Source organism: Trichosurus vulpecula, chromosome 2 (assembly GCF_011100635.1).
Source record: "Trichosurus vulpecula isolate mTriVul1 chromosome 2, mTriVul1.pri, whole genome shotgun sequence".
Taxonomy (NCBI): Eukaryota; Metazoa; Chordata; class Mammalia; order Diprotodontia; family Phalangeridae; genus Trichosurus; species Trichosurus vulpecula.
The window spans coordinates 138,458,059-138,476,956 of NC_050574.1; the positions used below are offsets into that span (position 1 = coordinate 138,458,059).

Below are 18,898 nucleotides of genomic sequence, written 5' to 3' on the forward strand. Positions count from 1 at the left end.
TGCCCAGCTTGGATCTGGGTCACAGTCCTGGTTGGCGGTTCTTGGGGGAGAAGGAGCACTGGTGTGGCAGAGCTTGTGATGACTGTGGAGTAGAAGTAGCTCTCAAAACAGCAGTGCAGCCCCCAAAGCTTGGGACAAAGTACTTTCTACTCTACAAGTAGTCATACTCTGACAAAAAGCTCAAAAGTCAAGTAACTGGCTGGGAAGATGAGCAAGCAGTGTAAAAGGACTCAATCTTTTTTTGGTGACAAAGAAGATCAAAACATACAGCCAGAAGAAGTCAACAAAGTCAAAGAGCCCACACCAAAAGCCTCCAAGAAAAAGACGAGAAATTGGTTTCAGGCCATGAAGGAGCTCAAAAAGAATTTGGAAAAGCAAGTAAGAGAAGTAGAGGGAAAACTGGGAAGAGAAATGAGAATGATGCAAGAAAATCACGAAACACAAGTCAACAACTTGCTAAAGGAGACCCAAAAAAATACTGAAGAAAATAACACCTTAAAAATTAGAAGTGGAAGCTAGTGACTTTACGAGAAAATCAAGAAATTATAAAACAGATCCAAAAGAATGAAAAAAATGGAAGAAAATGTGAAATATCTCATTGGAAAAACCACTGTCCTGGAGAATAGATCCAGGAGAGATAACTTAAAAATTATTGGACTACCTGAAAGCCATGATCAAAAAAAAGAGCCTAGTCATCATCTTCCAGGAAATTATCAAGGAAAACTGCCCTGATATTCTAGAACCAGAGGGTAAAATAGAAATTGAAAGAATCCACCAATCACCTCTTGAAAAAGATCCCAAAAAGAAAACTCCTAGGGATATTGCTGCCAAATTCCAGAGTTCCCAGGTCAAGGAAAAGAACCAGAAAAGTGAAGAATTAGAAAGATATAATAGCCATTTTCAAGTTTTTGAAGGCTAGTCACATGTAAGAGAGATTTGTTCTGTTTGGCCACAGATTCTAAAATATCTCTTAATAGACTATGTCAGTAATCAGCCCACATGTTGATTTATAAACTATATCCCTACTATTTACAATTAATTTCCAACTATTTCTTCTTATTATATCCTCAGTGGCCAAATGTGAATAGAAAGTCACCAATCTATACTGGTAAACCTTAAGTCATATTAAGCATTCATTAATAGTCTTCTTGGAACTAAAGAATGACATTTTCATTAATCTTTCTTTATTGGGTTTATTTTCTCAAAACATCTGCTTTTATTTATAATAATGGCACTTTAAGGTTTGCAAATCACTTTCCTCACATACTACAAATGATTTATTATCAAATGGCTAATACATATCTGAGGTAAGATTCAAAGACAGATCTCCTAACTCCAACTCCAGTGCTCCTTCCATTATACCCTGCTACCTCATAGACTACTTTTATGTTACTCATGTTGCCTCACAGTTGCATCTATCTAGAACTTCCCAATACATGCTTTACAAAAGTCTTTTCTGGTTGTATTAAGAAACATGTACAAAATTTCTCATAATCTTCCTAAGAACTCTGAGGATACAGTTCTCCCTTTCTTACACTCACAGTATACAAGTACTTGTCTGAAATAACTGTACAGAACAAACCCTCCAAAATTTAGCAAGAGTATTTTCTTACAACTTAGTTCAATGGAAGAAAAAGGAAAGGAGAAAGGGAAGATGGGAAGAAGGGAACATGAGAGAAAGAGAAGAAAGAGGGAAGGGAAAAAGAATGAGAGGGAGGATGGGAGCAAGATAGGGAGAAAGGAAGGGAGGGGGAAACATGAGAGAGGGGAATGTAGGAAGGGAAGGAGAAAGGGAGAGAGGAAGGAAGGAAGGAAGGGACCTGGATCAATGATTTAATGTTTGTAGATACTCCTTTCCAACACTTCAGATTGCAATCTTGACACATCTTTTCATTTCCTCTTAAATTCTCCACAGGCGGTTCACACAAAATGCTGACAGCCCTTCTATAGATTTTTCAACATAGTAATAATATAGTATGAGGACTAGCTATCCTCCTGTTTTACTACATGCTAGTCCTCCTACTTTTCCAGCCACATATAAACTGGATGACATCTTTAACACCCCATCTTACACAGAAGCTGTGACCAGTAATAATACGCTATATTTTATATATGTCCACCATATGCCTCTTAATTATCCTTAGGCTAAGCCACATTTTGATTTTTCTTGAATTCTTTCAGTAAAGTGAATGATCATAAAGAAACTGTCTATTACAGAATAATGTTAGTGAAAGCCTGCTTGTTCCATTCTCATACTTTCATTCAGAATAACCTATATATATATGAATAACCCTAATATTTTGTATAGATGATAAAACAGGCATATGGATCAGTACTTACTGATAGTTTTCAATATCATCTTTTGTAGACAGTAACATCTACGATTTTTTTTTCAAGTTTTTAATATTGTTGCCTCTTTTGAATATCTTGAAAAACAATCCCACAATATCATGTCAAGCCTCTTGGGAATATCCTTCAAAGGTTGAAGGGACAGTGCAAACTGGATTTGACCTTAGAACTCAAGAAAACAACATCCTCAAAGTATTCAACAGCCCTTCACATTTAAATGAAGTGTAAATGTGCATGTGTTTGAATGCATGTATATGTCCATGCAAACATATATACAAAATAAAATGCTATAATGCTGCCACTTAAAAGAAAGAAGACTGTTTATACCTTAAGGCTTTATGAGCACCCACACTTTGGCAATGTGCTGCAACTTATAAGTGGTATCTCCAGTAAAATCCTCCAAGTTTGATCTACAGTAGCAGGATACCAAAGATACTGTATAAAGGCCTTTATTTGCTATCACTTCCATCTGAAGAGAGACCAGGTGAAAAGGTGTGGACACTAGTTAATTCCTTAAACACCATCTATTAACCTTAACTTGTCATTCATGCCATTCCCTGGCATTTCGAGGAATGTTTGAATTCTGGCTGAAAATTATCCATTCATCCCTCTGGTAATATAATTCCTTCCAAAAAAAAAATCAAAAACAAAAACAAAAGCAAAACCCAACAATTGCCTTAGAATACTAAAAAAGAAAAAAAAGACAAAAGCTATACAACAGATGAGTCTGAACTAATCAAAGAATAAGAAAACACAGCATTTGTGTGAACAGCAAAGCCATGTCTGGTGTAGAAAGTTCCATTTCTTCCCTATACAAGTCTTTGTGTCTACTGCAAAAAAACAGGAACTGTTCTTCACAATAGTCTTCCTTCCCTTCCATCCTCCACAGGCAAGATGTCAAAAATTAAATGAGAAAGAGAAACAAAAAGGAAGAAGGGTCTGGTTTGAAGAGTATACAGAAAAGAGACATCTTGCTCTTAAGGGTTGTAGGAAACACAACGAGATAAGTCTGATGGGCACTAGATTCAATGCCCCTAGAAACCCTGAGAAGAAAAGAAGAGGCATCAAGAAAAAGTTCGAGAATAAAAGCAACTTTGCTAAGGCTTAACTGTTATGAAATCTCTACTAAAACTTTGACAAAGAAATCACATCTACAGAAATAGACAAAAATATATGAGCATAAGGACCCAAACAAAAAAGGGGATGAATGCATTTTCTTTTGTCTCTATACTATGGCTTTCGTTGGAACGATTTTAACATGCAGAAATGAGAACTTTACAAAATAAAAGATTTTTTTTACACTGAATATGCAATATTCATAAATATTAAATTCTTTCATTAGGCTTGGACTTGCTTACTAAATTTAAATATCTTGTACTATATAACCCCTGGGATCTAATTTTTATGCCACAGTGGTGCATGTCTGTTTTAAAAGTATATGCAAAATAGAGCACATGATTCAGCAGTCAAGTTGCATATGGCATAGCTCTCTTTGTGAGACACCTCTGAAGACAGAGTGATATTTAATGCTGAGCATAAGCAGTCTTTTCATCTTATACTGTAAAGTAATTGCTTCCTACTTCAGAACTATAGCATGAGTTATCATCTTAGACTTTGTTCTCTTAGTGTCATGGCCAGCATAGAAAAATCTGACAAAGAACATTATGGGCTTACTCAAGGGAGTCAGATCTTTGCTAACTGCCAAGAAGAAATCATGGCTATTCAGGCAAAACGTAATGAGATACTATATGAGAAATGACATACGTTATGCAGCCCCCATTCTAGGAAATCATTTCACCTGAATGTCCTTAGCACAGCACAAGCTCAACCCACTGCAGTACTAAACATGCCAGAGAAAAATTATAACCACACACAGAGTATATTTACAATTATACATGCGCAACTGAGAGTTTGTGTGGATGGATATTCCTATTAAGCATGTGGGATGTAGAACTTCTACCCTGAATTTTAGAATGTGAGCCAATACGACTTAACATTTTCAAAGCTAACTGTTCACATGTAGGGTACTCATAAGCCCATCCATCTAGCCTTAAGCCATTGGAGTTTAAAACATTTTGGAAGCAATAAAGAGAGCAGACTGGGATTCCTGGAGGGTACTGGGAAAATACGCATGCACTCATACAGAAAAAGGAAAGGGGAGAAATATATAATCAGAAACAAATAAGTAATAAACTCACATTCCCCTCACCTATGTAACCAAGTCATATCAGAAACAGAAAGAAAAACAAAAAAAGAAAATGACAGGTAAACATAAAGAAGAAACTGGCTTAAACACAACTCTAATTCCACTCTCACTAAAGGAAAAGGAAAAGACTTAAAATAAAATTACTTCCCTGGAAAGAATATAGATAAGCTCCACTTCAATCTTAACCTCAATGTTCTGGTCAAAATAAAAACCCTTACCTTTGCTTGTTTCTTTCTTGCTTCTCTTCTGGATTCCTTCTCTTTCAGCCTTTTTTCCTATAGAGGAAAAGAAAAATATAACTGTTAGTAACCTATTAACCTACTTTATTTTGGAGATGAGATAGATTAAAATCCTGTTTCTTAAATCCTAGTACCTGTCTACCTAGAATGTAAGGGGGAAAGCCCCCACAAAATAATGCATCTCCACTCTAACATTCTATCTTGAAAAGGAGAATGTATAAAGAATATAGAAACAACACTCATTGACCTTCTATTCCTCAAGAAGACTACGATCTCTTTCAAAATAAAACTAGAATTAAAATATTCTGATATGTAGGGAGTCACTTTTGTAAAGAATGTTATTATACAAGTTTCTTATAATTCACTTAGTTTTCCAATGACTAGACAACATTTATCCAGAATTTTGCAAAGAAGATGGCCTAAAATGTAAAAGAAGACCAAAACCAAAAGAAATGTTAAAAAAATTCAGCCTTGCAAATTGTCCCATTTATAGTTCAAAATAATGTTATTTTATATATCTAAGCAACTTCTGGCTTGTGAATTCTACTATAAAACTGCAACTGCCAATTTTATGGTTTGCTGCTAATGACTAAGCCAAAGTTTGGGTTTTTATTTGCAGAAACAACATTAATGTCTAATAAATGTATGAACAAGATATAAAATTAAAAGCACTTCAAATATGCTCACATAAGATTTATTTGTGTGTATGTGTGTATATTTAGAGAGAGAGAGATATTCATATATGAAGACACACACAAACACTGAATTATGTAAGGAAATACTTTTTATCGGATGACCAGATCCATCAAAATTCCATAATAATTTGAATTTATTTTTTTAAAGTATCAATCATTCTGGGCTAAAGGCAAGATGACAGTAGAGAGAGCACTGGTTTAGAATCAAAGGAGCAACTAGATTCAAATTGCAACTCTGCTAATTACCTATGTAACCCCAAGCGTACTGCTAAGCTAGATCAAACTTCAGTTCTTCCATCTGTTGAATGAAATTAAACTAGATGATCTCTAAGATCTCCCAGACCTGAATCCTATAATTCTTATGAATATTTACTTAATTTGACACCTTGTCATCTATGCTATTTGATTCCTTTTGTGACAACCTCAAATGGGCTGGAGAGGACCAACTCTTCCTTTTTCTATCACTAATAGATGTTTCACACACAGACATTCGGATTTATAAAACTTTTAAAGACAGGTTGTTCTTGAGTACTCACAGGCAAAGTGATAGGATGTAAAGAGTAAGACAGTAGAAAATATTCTAAGAGTCGTCCTACTATTTAACATAAGTATGATCTCAGGCAGGTTACTTAATGTCTCTGCATATTAGTATCCTTTTCTGTAAAAGTGGGATAACAAAAGCTATCCCACCATTCTTTAGAAGTAAATTTGTTGGATTTCTGATTTAAGTAACAGGTCACTAACCAGTGTAATGGGGCAGCTAGGTGGCGGAGTGCTGGGCCTGAGAAAAATTCCTCTTCCTAAGTTAAAATCTGGCCTCAGACACTTACTAGTTGTGTGACCCTGGGCAAGTCACTTAACTCTGTTTGCCTCAGCTCTTCATCTGTAAAATATGCTAGAGAACAAAATGGCAGTATCTTTGCCACAAAAACCCCAAATGGGGTTGGACACAACTGAATGACTAAACAAAAAAACCGGTGTAATTCCAAGTGAAGGATAAGATAATTTCCCCTGAAACTGGGAAGATATGAAGAAAAGTTAAATCTAGTGTAGTAAATTAGATTAGACAATTTAATAGACCCTACTATTTGTGAGGCAGTGTGCTAGGTACTGGAGATACAAGACAAAAATAAAGTGGTCCTTGACCTCAAAAAGTTTATAGTCTGCTAGAATAGCACATGATTGATAGCCTCTTTCAGTGATGCTAGCTGTGAAACAGAGATGCTTCTATTTCCTCCAAATTTCCAAAATATATAAAACTAGAAGAGAAAAAATTACCTCGGCTTGAAAATCCAAAGAAAATAGTTATCACAGAGCCCATGCATTTTATCCCTCCTCAAACACAAAAGATATCTTGACTTACTTATACGAACAATAATTGATTACGTGGTTTTCCCAATGGGGCAACCATTAGTTTTGCCTTACTTTACTATTAGAGACCATGAAGGGAAACTGGAAGTAGAACAGTAAGTCAACTGAGCATTTATTAAACTCCTCCCATATGCCAAGCACCATGATGGGAACAAGGGATACAAAAGAAAACATTAAGAAGGGGGTAGAAATACATAAAGTGACTCAACTAACAGCTAGCAATGTAACAGGAGAACAAACGAATTAACAATTTGGTCCTGGGAGGAGAGGGAGGGAGAAGGGACAGAGTAAACAGGACTGAGAATATCTAAACAATAAAAAGCCCCTGAAAGCATCATCATACTATATATAATACACTTTAGTCAATGCTGTTCATAATCATACAACTATCATTGTGCATTTTTAAGCACTTACTAGTAGAATGCTAAGCCCTGGGGGTACAATGAGTGAATGACTGGGGGGAAAAAATTTATCAAGCTCTTGCTATGTGTCAAGCATTGTGGTACGGTCTGAAGATCAAACAATAACAACACCTGCTCCATCACAGACCTTGAGGTAGAAATCACATTGAGTATTTTTTAATTCCTCAAACTACTTGACAAAGTGCTAGGCACACAGTATATTTTTAAATAGCTCATCAACGACCATTGACACAGATCGGTAAACCCAAAGAAATTTGGTACGTTGGTTGCCCAAGGCACTGAAAGGTTCCATGACTTCTGATGTGTCAGAGACAGGACTTGAATCCAGGTGTCCCTGACACAAAGGCTCAAACTATCCACTACACTGCATTGTCTCTCATTCGTTCTCCTCCCAGCTGTGCTTCTAAGGCTCATCCTTTGCCACCAGGATTCCTCCTTTCCCTGGAACATCCCTTGACCATGTCGAGCCCCTTCTCCCACTGATGAGATACATCAAAGGGCTTCCAATTTAGGGATGGACCCAAACTAGCCATCCCCTCTTGGTTGTGCTTCTGACTCTCTTTACTTTACCACCATGCCTCATATAGGCACCTTCTCCTCCTCCTCTAAACCCCTCACCAACCTCCTCACTTTTCAGCTTCTTTTTACATGTTGTCTTCTCTCATTAGAATGTAAAATCTGTGAGTACAGGGACAGTCTTTCTTTTTGCTTGCATTTGTATCCAGATAGAAATGTGCCTGGGGCATATAAACCACTTAATAAATGCTTGCTGCCTGTTGGCCTACCTTTTAAATACTTTGTATTGAGTAAAATTTTTTATACTAAGATCTACACACCAAAAAGTTAAGCAATAACACAGTATTTTGATACAGGCCTTCAGCTTTTCTCCAGACAAGCAGCCAGTGAAAATCTATGATTTAAGCAGCATGGCACAGTGAAGACAATGCCAGAATTGGGGTCTAAAAGACATAGGTTCAAATCTTGCCTCCAATATGTACTACTTGTGTACCAAGGAAGAAGTCATTTAACCTCTCAAATCTGCTTATCTAGCCCTAAAATCTCTGCTGACATCTAAACACATCGCCAACTACACATGAGACATTTTGAACTGGCTGGCCTGTAAACACCTTAAGCTCAACATGCACAAAATTGAACTCAATATCTTTCCTCCAAAAACACTGCTGCCACCCCCTCCAAACTTCCCTATTCCTGTCAAGGGCACTACCAATCTCTCAGGTCCACAACACAGTTGTTATTCTCGATTCTTCTTTGTCTCACCCTTCCAATGTCCAATCTATTGCCAAAGTCTGTCAATTTCACCTTTGCAATATTTCTAAAATATGTCCCTTCTTTGCTCTGACATTACCACCACTGCAAATCTTGCTCTGACAATCTCCCCATTTAATCTATCTTCCACTCAGCTGCTAGAGTGATTTTCCAGAAGCATAGGTCTGACCATATCATGTCGCCCTAACTATTTAATAAACTCGAGGGGATCAAAACATAAATCATAAAATCCTGTTTGGCATTCAAAGCCCATTCTAACCTAGCTTCCCCCTCCCCCACCACCACCAGCAATCTTCTTATACCTAAGCCACATCTTCTTTACCTTATACCCTGCAATTCAGTGACACTGGCCTCCTTACTGTTCCTCAGATAAAACAGTCCCTCTCCTTACTCTAATAATCTCCCCCCTCATCTTTGCCTTCCTACTTCTCTGGCTTCCTTCCAGTCCCAATAAAAAATCCTACGGTGTACAGGAAGTCTTTTAACCACCACCACCACCACCACCCACCGCTTTCTCTCTATTAGTGCTTTCTCTCTATTGATTATTTTTAATTTATCCTGTATATAGCTTGCTTGTACCTATTTATCTCTTCCATTAGATTGTGAGCTCCTTCAGAGAAGGGACTGCCTTTTGCTTTTCTTTGTATCATTAGTGCAATGACTCTCTAAGCCTCAGTTTCCTCAACTGTAAAAATGGGGATAACATGTAATATTACATAAAGTTCTTGTGGGACTCAAATATATTTCATTTGTATAATGTATACAAAACACTTTGCAAACTTCAAAGTACTATATGTCAAATATAATTATTGTTTTAATTCAGGCTGTAGTTTCATCTACTATAATCTAGAGTCTCTAGAGTAATATTACTTCAGATCATCAACACTTTACTGTCTATACAGAAAATTCATTAAGTTATACAGGTCCACAAGTTACATTTTCATCTCATCAATATATTTAGTCAAACAATGTCCTTGCTTCTTTTATTATTAATAATATTCAGTACTCCAAAGGTACATTTGGACATTAACTAATTAATCTGAGCTACTCTCCTGTAAGAGGAAAAATTATTAGCCACCATTTTAATCATGCAACTCTCCCCAGTAGTTCTTCAATAATTGGTCCTCTTCCAAGTTCCCCAAGAATGACTTGTTAATATAATCGCAATCATGAATACTCTTTCTAAAAATATAAAGTATTTCTTATATAAACTTTTTTTCTTATATAAACTTTTAATCTCAAAACAGGAAAGAGAGAAAAGAGAACAGGCATTTACATAGCTGCTACTTTGTGCCAGGCAATAACTGTGCTAAATGCTTTTTACAAATATTTATTTGATTCTCCCAACAACCCAGCAAGACAGGAGCTATTATTGTCCTCATTTGCAGCTGAGGAAACTGAAGCAAAAAGAACTTAAATGACTTACGCAGGGTCACAAAACCAGTAAGAGTTTGAAGCCTGATCTGAAACTAAGGTTTTCCTGACTCTAGGCTCAGGGTTTTATGCACTGTGCCACCAACTGCTTCTAATCATTTCAAAGACAGAACATATTTACCATGTTAGGCTTTAATAAAAGTTCCTAGTTCAAATTTCCCTTTTCAACATTTTTCTCTTTTTAAAATAAAAGCAGACCAAATGTTTCCTCAACATTGATTAAACTGACAAATTCATCACTTTTCAGATATGCACATGCCACCTTTTTTGGACCTGTGATTTCATTGGCATAACAATGTGGGAATTCACTCACTCTATCAAGGCAGATTTGCAATTTGTCTATAACTTAAAGTCTTAGAAGAGTTGCCAGGAATCAAGAGGATAAGTGATGTGCCATTATATGTCTAATGTAGAATTTGAACCCAGGTGTTCCTGATTTCAATTCTACCTTCTACGTTGCCTCTCTCTGTCATCCATATTCCAAGTAATTTCTTCACTATGTCTGAGGTTTTATCCAATAGTTTGCTGTACTGAAGTTCTTGATTACCCATATTGAACAAATTACTACTTTTTAAAAAGGACTTTGGCCAAAAACAGAAGTTTTCAATAATAACTTGCTAACGAAAGTCTAATATGCTTCCTTCCAAACTATATTTCATTCAAGTGTTGTAAAGTTAGGAGGAAGAGACTATTTAAAGCACTAATTTTTATATTATTCTTCTTGACTCACTTGCAATTAGATAGTATACAGTTAAATAATTAAACATTAATATAGAATTACAATGGCAGGAATTGAATTAGTTGGCCTTGGACATCTCTTCCTCTTGTAAGATTTTGCAACTGTGTGATACAAAGAATTTAAAAGATTGGATAATAATTTTTAAATTTTCTTAGATTAGGAAAAAAAGCTACAATGAATGGAAGGCTGCTCAAACAAAATATGGCTAGAGATTGTCCTATTTATCTATTATCCTGTGGAATGCCTAGCACACAGCAATCTCTAAATAATCATTTGTTGAAATGAAAGTAATATCCTCTTGTTAATGTTATGAAGAGAGAAAGAAGGGGAGAAGAAAAGCACTATAATGAACTGCAAGAGGCAAAAAAGAGGTAGATCAAGTTTTTGAGAGATGATTTTAGTCTTTCGGGAAAAGCAAAAGAAAAAGGAAACAATAGCATACAGATTTAGAGTAGCACACAAAAGTGAAAAGATATGAATGATGTCAAGAAGATATTATACTACCAATGACTACAGAGTGTGTGTGGTAGGGGAAGGGGGAGAAAACATAATTTTAGTGTGTTGGAAATCCTATTTCTAATTCTATTTCTTCAAAAATGAAAGAACAGTTAGTCAATCAATATGAATTTCTTAAACACCAAGTATGTGTTAGGCACTGGGCTAAGCACAGAGGAGCAAATGAATGGTAAAAACAAAGGAAAATAGAAAAGAAGAATGAGATGATGAGGCGAGTAGAAGACAACAAAGGAACAAATTATAATCAAAAGACTTCATTTTAATTGATTCTTATTTCATGCTATAGAGATCAATGTTTTAATGAAGGGTGATTAAAACACAAAGTTGAGTGTTCACCCCATCCCATAATTTTAATTTGCCAAACTGCTCAAGATCTTTATTTTTCCATTTGGTTTTCAATGAAGGCTTGGCAGAAAGAGCTACTTCATATACAAAAAACAGGGCAATCAATATTTCACCTTTAGTTCTGCTATGCTACAAATGATTAACTATAAGGAAAGCATTAAATTCAATAATGAAAATCAAATTCACAGGGGACAAGAAAATCAAATTTCAAGGTACAATACTTCACTGATGTTGTAGAAGACAGTACTAGTCTGAGTTGTTAATTTTCAAGGAAGAAAATTGCATAAAATTTGAATTGCATTATAAGACCATGAATTTCCCCTTCCTCATTCAATGGGGACACTCAATTTACTCCAGATTTGCCTTGGCACAGCTATAACATTTTTTAGAGTAACAGACATCCAGGCCATACAAAGGGGCACAAAGAAGTCCTGGCACCATGATGAGGATTTAAGCTCTATAACTATCATGCAGAAAGGAGAGAACTTTCATCTCCCTTCCTATTATTCCTATTTATGGTATTACCACAAATTCTTTCAATGAGGTATGGCTCACTGCAAGCCTCGCTCCTAGGAGCTCAGCTACCAAAGTGGTTCAGAGATACAAATTAGGTTGACGTCAATCTATAAGCACCATAAATACAGCAATACTTTTTTCCATTGTTATACTATTCATCATAATTTGAGTGTGTATATACATAGACATACATATACATACACACATACACACACATACTATGTGCATAGATGGATAGATGTAGATGAAATAGATTAAAGCAACCAATGCAACACCTGCTGTCAGTTCCTTCCTCACTCTACCAAACACAAAGCTTTGGTCATTGGACTCAATCAAAGACACAGCTATGTTGTCCTGACTTCATCTAGTTTACATTAGTTATGTAATCTCAGGCAAGTCATTTAACATCTCTGAGCCTATTTCTTCCTCTGCATAGATAAATAATCATTGTCCTTATCTCAAAGGACAGTGATTCAGATTAAAAGATAAATAACAATAAGATTATTAATTGTATTATTAGTATTGGGATCAATGAAAAGTTTAAAAAAAGACACTATTATCATTTTTATTTCTAGAACCAAGTAAGAACAACCCTTCATTTTTTTTTTTTTGGTGTATTGTAGGTCTAATATTCGAAGAGGTCATAAGCCTGCACAATGCAAAAAATAAAAATTGATAGTTATATAGCACTTTAAAGTGTGTAAAGCATTTTAAATACATTATCTTACTTGAATCTCACAACACCCCAATGTGGTAGTTTCCACAAGTCCTATTCTACCAACTTTACAGATAAGGAAATTGAGGAGGTCAGAGAGATGAAATTGCTTTCTGAAAAGGAGGTGAACCCAAGTTTGCTTAATCCCAGGACTGGTGCAACATCCATGACACCACAGAGACACCTTTAAACTTTCTAGAAATTTGGTGCAGCCTTCACCTTCTTTCTGGGTTAAGAACATGGCACTTGCCCAGCAAAGAGGACATAGTTACTTGTTTTTTGAGAAAATCAGGCAACCACACAACAGCATTCACTGAGAATCTACTGTGACATCAAACACCATGCTAAGTGCAAAAGGAATCAAGAACACACTCTCTTATGGAGCTTCCTAAATAGTTAGAGGGATAAGATGCATATACCACAAAAATTGAAAATCCTATATTAAATCATGACATATGGTACAGGAAGGCAGAAAAAGGAAGAAGATCAGTGTGGGCTCTCTGTCTACCCCATTAGTTAATGTTATTAATTTGTTTTCATTTGTGTAGAAACCTTGTCAGCATTAAATAAATGAAAAAAAGTTCCAGCAAGGAATCCAAGAATAGGAAGTTTCTTCTTCACCATCTTTTTACTTTCTCTTTTGAAACTTTATTTTCCCTCTATACCCAATTATTTAACGACTCACAGCCATTGTGTTCTAAAAATTATGCTTATTCACATACATAGCTATGCATATATGTATATATTTATCTAATTCTTTACTATCTCACTAATAAATTTTGTTAAAAGATATATAGGATTATAACAGTGTAATTTCATATGAACTCACCATGACCCTCCTTCCAAAAAGTTACTTTCCTGGTTTTCTATTAGCATCAGCAACTGGGAGTCATAATGCCAAGGCTAATAAAATGCTTTCCCTACCTAGGCAGTCTGGAACAACATCTCTACATGACCAAGTTACCCAAGTGCATAGCTAAATATGGTACAATACTCAAAGTAAACTCCAAAGGACAAAGAAGAATTACCTCATAATTAATATCCTCTCCATTTTCATAACAGATAAAAGAAGATAAGTGTATCTTAACTTCAGTAACCCGTCAGACCCAAGAATGATATCACATGATAAAAGGTAGCATTTCACTCCATGAAAGCCCAAAGCATTCAGTGATAAAATATATTGCCATCTTTCAAAGCACTATTCAATTATTAGAAAACAACCTCTATAAAATTATACTGTTTTACCTTTACCATTTACTGATAGTTCTTGAAAGTGAAAAGAATTATTTGCCATGATTCTGTTTCTGATTGCTTTTGAGAAAGAGAAGGAAAAAAATGGTTTAGTCACACTCAACCCTCAAGCAAAGCTAGGGGCCAATGCTGGGTCTCTATGTCAAGGGAACAGTACATGGGGGGATGGTAGACAGGAAGCAAAAAGCAAGAGGCCTATAGAGGAATGAGGGAGCAATGAAAATCTCTGTCACTGAAGGGAACTTAACATTACACAAGTTCAAGCAACAGTCTAGCCACTAAATAGCTATAAATTCTAATCTTAACTTCCCTAAGTAAAATGTCTTTTATTTGAGTAAATCAGTTAATCTATGTAAATTTCCTAATCCATAAAACAATTTTAGTTAACTAAACTACAATAGCCTCCTGCAGCTTCCAGGAACTGTGGTATGAACACTACTGAACAATAAAAACAAGCAAAGATAGAAAAGCAGGTAGTTGTTAACAAACCAAATGATCCAGACCAACAGAAACAAGGGAAGACAATGTGGAGCACTGTGAGGCAGAGAGCTGGTTTCAGAATCTGGAATAGCTGGGTTCTAGTCTTGCCTTTAATCTCATGAGAAGTCATTCTAAGCTCTCAGTGCCCCAGGAATCTCTCAGACTACAAGATGAAGATGATCTACACTAGCGAAAGGGCTTTCACAAACAGGGAGCTCCAAGACACTGATACTGAGGGGCAGATCTTGCCTCATACCATCCAAATTAACCAAGAATAATCTAAAATGCAAATGCGCAGAACTCTTCAAACTTTAATAAAAGGGGCAGGCAGTGTGGTACAGTAGAAAGAACACTGGTTCTGGAGTCAGAGACCCTGAATTCAAATTCTGGTGCTGCCACTTAACTGCCTGTGTGACCCTGAGCAAGGGTACTTTAACATTCCTTGTAAAATGAGGGAGTTGGACTAGAAGACCACCAAGGCTCCTTTCAGATGTGAATCTATGATCCTAAGAATCATAAAGATCAAATTCAATGTGAAAGTATCAAAAAAAATTTTCATGAATCAAAATCCAATACACTTTAGTGACCCATTTGAAAAAGTCCTTCCATAGGGCTAGAGAAGAGAATCACAGATACAGAGCTCAAAACTTTCTTAGAGGGCATCTTTACTAGGTATATATATATATATATATATATATATATATATATTTTGATAACTGTATTTTAACACAATTGGTTTCCTTTGTAAATTTATATATTTTATTTTATACTTAAAAATTAAAAGAAACATTATTCTGAGGAGTCTAAAAGTTTTGCCACCTGCCAAAGGGGTACATGACACAAAAAAGATTACACACCCATATTATAGCCTGACACCCTGATTTTGCAGATACAGAAACTAATAAAATCTAGAGAGGTACAGTGACTTAAAATCACACAGGCAGTAAATGAGAGGAGCACGATTCAAACTCAGGTCCTCCAGCTCCAAATTCAGCCTTCTTTTCACTGAATCATGCTATACAAGGTGGCTTCAAAGCTAGGTCAAATGGCTGGACTCAAACAGTAGCATGGTTCAACATTATCTTGGAAGGAGGAATCCAGTAGACTGCTCCGGGATCTGAGACTGTACAATGTGGCTTAGACTTTTTATTAATGGCTCAGAAAAAACATATGGCAAGCTTATGAAATCTGCCAAAGACAAAACTGGGAGAGATACACTAATATGATAGTCAAGAATGAAAAATATCTGGACAGTCTGGAATATTAGGCTAAATTGAAAAGATTAAAATGTATTACAGATAGATATTAAGCCTTACAGGGATAAAAATCAAATTTATGATTTCATTAGTATAGAGGAACATGAGGTGACAAAATTCCCCCTAATGACGCAGGCCACCACTACCTTCTCTGCAACTTAGAGTCTTAGGAGAGAGTGAGTTGCCTAAGAGACATCCATTAACTTGCCTGAGTTCCCTCAGCCACTATGTGCCAGAGGTGAGCTATGAACCTAGGCCTTCCTGGCTTCAAGTCAATTCTCTATCACTATGCCATATTTGAATGTAAAAAACACAATCAACTTCACAAGTAAAATAGGAGTGTATTTGAAAATGATCTGGAGATTTCAGTCACCTTTAAATTCAATGAATTAACATTTTGTAATATGACAACCAATAAAGCTACAGCAATCTTAGTCTATGCTAGGAAAAGGATAATATTCATGTCTATGGAAATGACAGATCTCTTGCAGTTTTTGCCATGGTCACACCATGGAGTATTAAGTTGAAGGCAACTAATATGATAAAAGATCTAAACTCTATATCCTATAAGGATGTGCTACAGGAAGTGAAAATTTGTAGACTGTAAAACATGTGGCGGGGGAGGAGTCATGATAACTTGATAATTGTCTTCGAGTAGTAATGAGTTTTAAAAAAATCAAGGAGGCTAATTTAGGCCAAATGTAAGGAAAAACTTGACAGGGCTATCCAAAAGTCAAAGACTGTATAAAAGCATTTGTTGGTGATACTGTAAACAGAAGTCTTATAGAGGTACAGATTACTTAGATGACCTCTGAAATCCCTTCCCACTCTGCAATTCTGTGATGAAGAAACAGAGGTCAACCTACCAAAAAACTAAAGCTTAGAAACTAGGAAAATTATTCAAACTGAAGCATATTTTAATACCATAATAAGCATATTATGTATAGAATCATTTCTGGTATTCTGATAAAATATATAAAAAAATTTAATTCATCTTTACTGAGTAGAGCTAAATACAAGACTTAAAAGATAATATTTCATGTTATTCTTTCAAGGGTATAAAAGACTTCTAATATACCTAATCTGTAGATAAGAAAAAGAATTTGGGATACTATGACTGAAGTAAAAAATAATTACATTTCCCATAGGTAAAAAATGATGACAGGAGAAATAAGAATCAATGTTGAAAGAAGTATGAAATAAGGAAATAAACATGAGTTAAGGAAATCAGGAAATTTAATTTTTAAAAATCAATGAGAATATAAGTTTATAATGTATTATAAAAGGTAAGCCTTTAATTGCCATGAATAGCAGAGTCTTATCAAAAAGGAAAATCTTGTTAAATAGCAAAAAATAAAATTCAAATACCTTTTCACAAATTGGATATGAAAAACATCCTAATAGTTTATATCCTTTAGACTCCAAAAGTTGTATAAAGATATATATCATTCATGAAAAACATAATATGAATCCTTTGGACAGAAAATTTAACAAATAAAGGTTATTTTATTCAGAAAAGTAGTTGCCTAATGAATAATTTATTTAAGCATATAAATTTGTCTCTTATATATCACGAAAATAAACATACTAATTTTAATTCTGCTGTGAAATGCAGTTTTCTTTAATATGGCATGTGAAAAAGAAATCTACATAATAATCTTACCTATGAAATATCATGCTAATCATGTTTATCTCAGATAGAATTTGGCACTCCCTACCACAAAGTTATGTATCAAAAAGAAAATTAAAGTTATTTATGTCATCTTTTGGTCCCTTTTTCTTGTATTTTTTCAGCTACAACTTTTAAAAATGCTTGTACTAATTGCTTTCCTTTGAAATTCCATCATTTTATGTGTTTAAAAAAATTATTATGAGGTATCCATAGGTTTCACCAGAAAGCCATGACAAAGAAAAGCTGAGAACCCCAATGGTATTTCATATTTTATGATGTGACAGTGACTAAATATTTTATTTTCCACATTTGTTTGAACAAACCCTTGTGTAAAGATGGTTGTGTATTTGGTCCTAGAAATGAGAGAAAGAGAGATAATTCCTACAGGTGGAGAGTCTGATGTGGTAATTTTGTCAGTTTTGCTTCATTGTTTTTCTTTATTACAAGGGCTCAATGTGAGTAAAGTGAGAAATGAAATTTAAAAACCAAAGCGATAATGGAACTGTGATTTAATTGATTTTGGGAATGCCAAAGGGAGGAAAGTCCTTCTGGTGCAGTGGATATAGAACTCAGCCTGGAGTCAGGATGACTCGAGTTCAAATATGGCCTCAGATACCTACTAACTGTGTGATCCTGGGCAAGTTACCCCTGTTTGCCTCAGTTTCCTTATTTTAAAGTGGATATAATAATTGCACTTACTTCTCAGGGTTGTTGTAAAGATCAGATGAGATAATAATTTTAAAGTGCCTAGCACAGTTCCTAGAACATAGTAAACACTATATAAATCTTAGCTTTTTATTATTATTATTATTATTATTATTATTATTATTATTATTATTATTATTATTATCACATGAAATTTACAGTTTTTGGAATACAATCCAATCTCACTACTGAAGCAGAGTTGAGGTGCTAATTTTATATTATTATTTGTTTTTGTAAAATTTAAATAAAAGTTTTTCTCAGATCTTATTTTTATTTCTCAGATCTTAGTTATGGCCATAGCTATAAGTCTCCTAGAACACTCAAAGATTAAGTGACTTGCCCAGGGTCAGGTAGACAGTATGTGTCAGATGTAGGATTTAAACTCAGGTCTTCCTTGCTTCAAATCCTGCTCTCTAAACATTATACTATGCTAACTCTCAAAATGCACCAAGAAAATTTTAAAATAAAGAGGGTTGTATGCATTCAACAAATTCAACTTGTAGAGGCAATAACTTTAGACTCAGTCATGTGGTTGAATGCTCATAAAAAAAAATGATGATTTGAATGCTGGGATATATGAAACTCAGGTGGCTTCAGTTCTTAACTTCACAAGACCCAAGTTCAAGATCTGTTTAATGCAGCTGCTAAGACAATTCTACCATTACATAAAAGGCACTGTGTTTATCAGTGATTGCAGAAA

General features: G+C 35.1%; 1 protein-coding gene across 1 annotated transcript in view; it reads right to left on the bottom strand.

Annotated features, from left to right (window-relative positions):
* Positions 1 to 18,898, bottom strand: part of DDX10 (DEAD-box helicase 10) — a 332,834-nt gene that overhangs the window by 117,904 nt on the left and 196,032 nt on the right. The window contains exon 16 of the mRNA XM_036744864.1: positions 4,774 to 4,830. Coding sequence (XP_036600759.1) covers positions 4,774 to 4,830 — 57 coding nt within the window. The remainder of the gene's footprint in view (positions 1 to 4,773; positions 4,831 to 18,898) is intronic.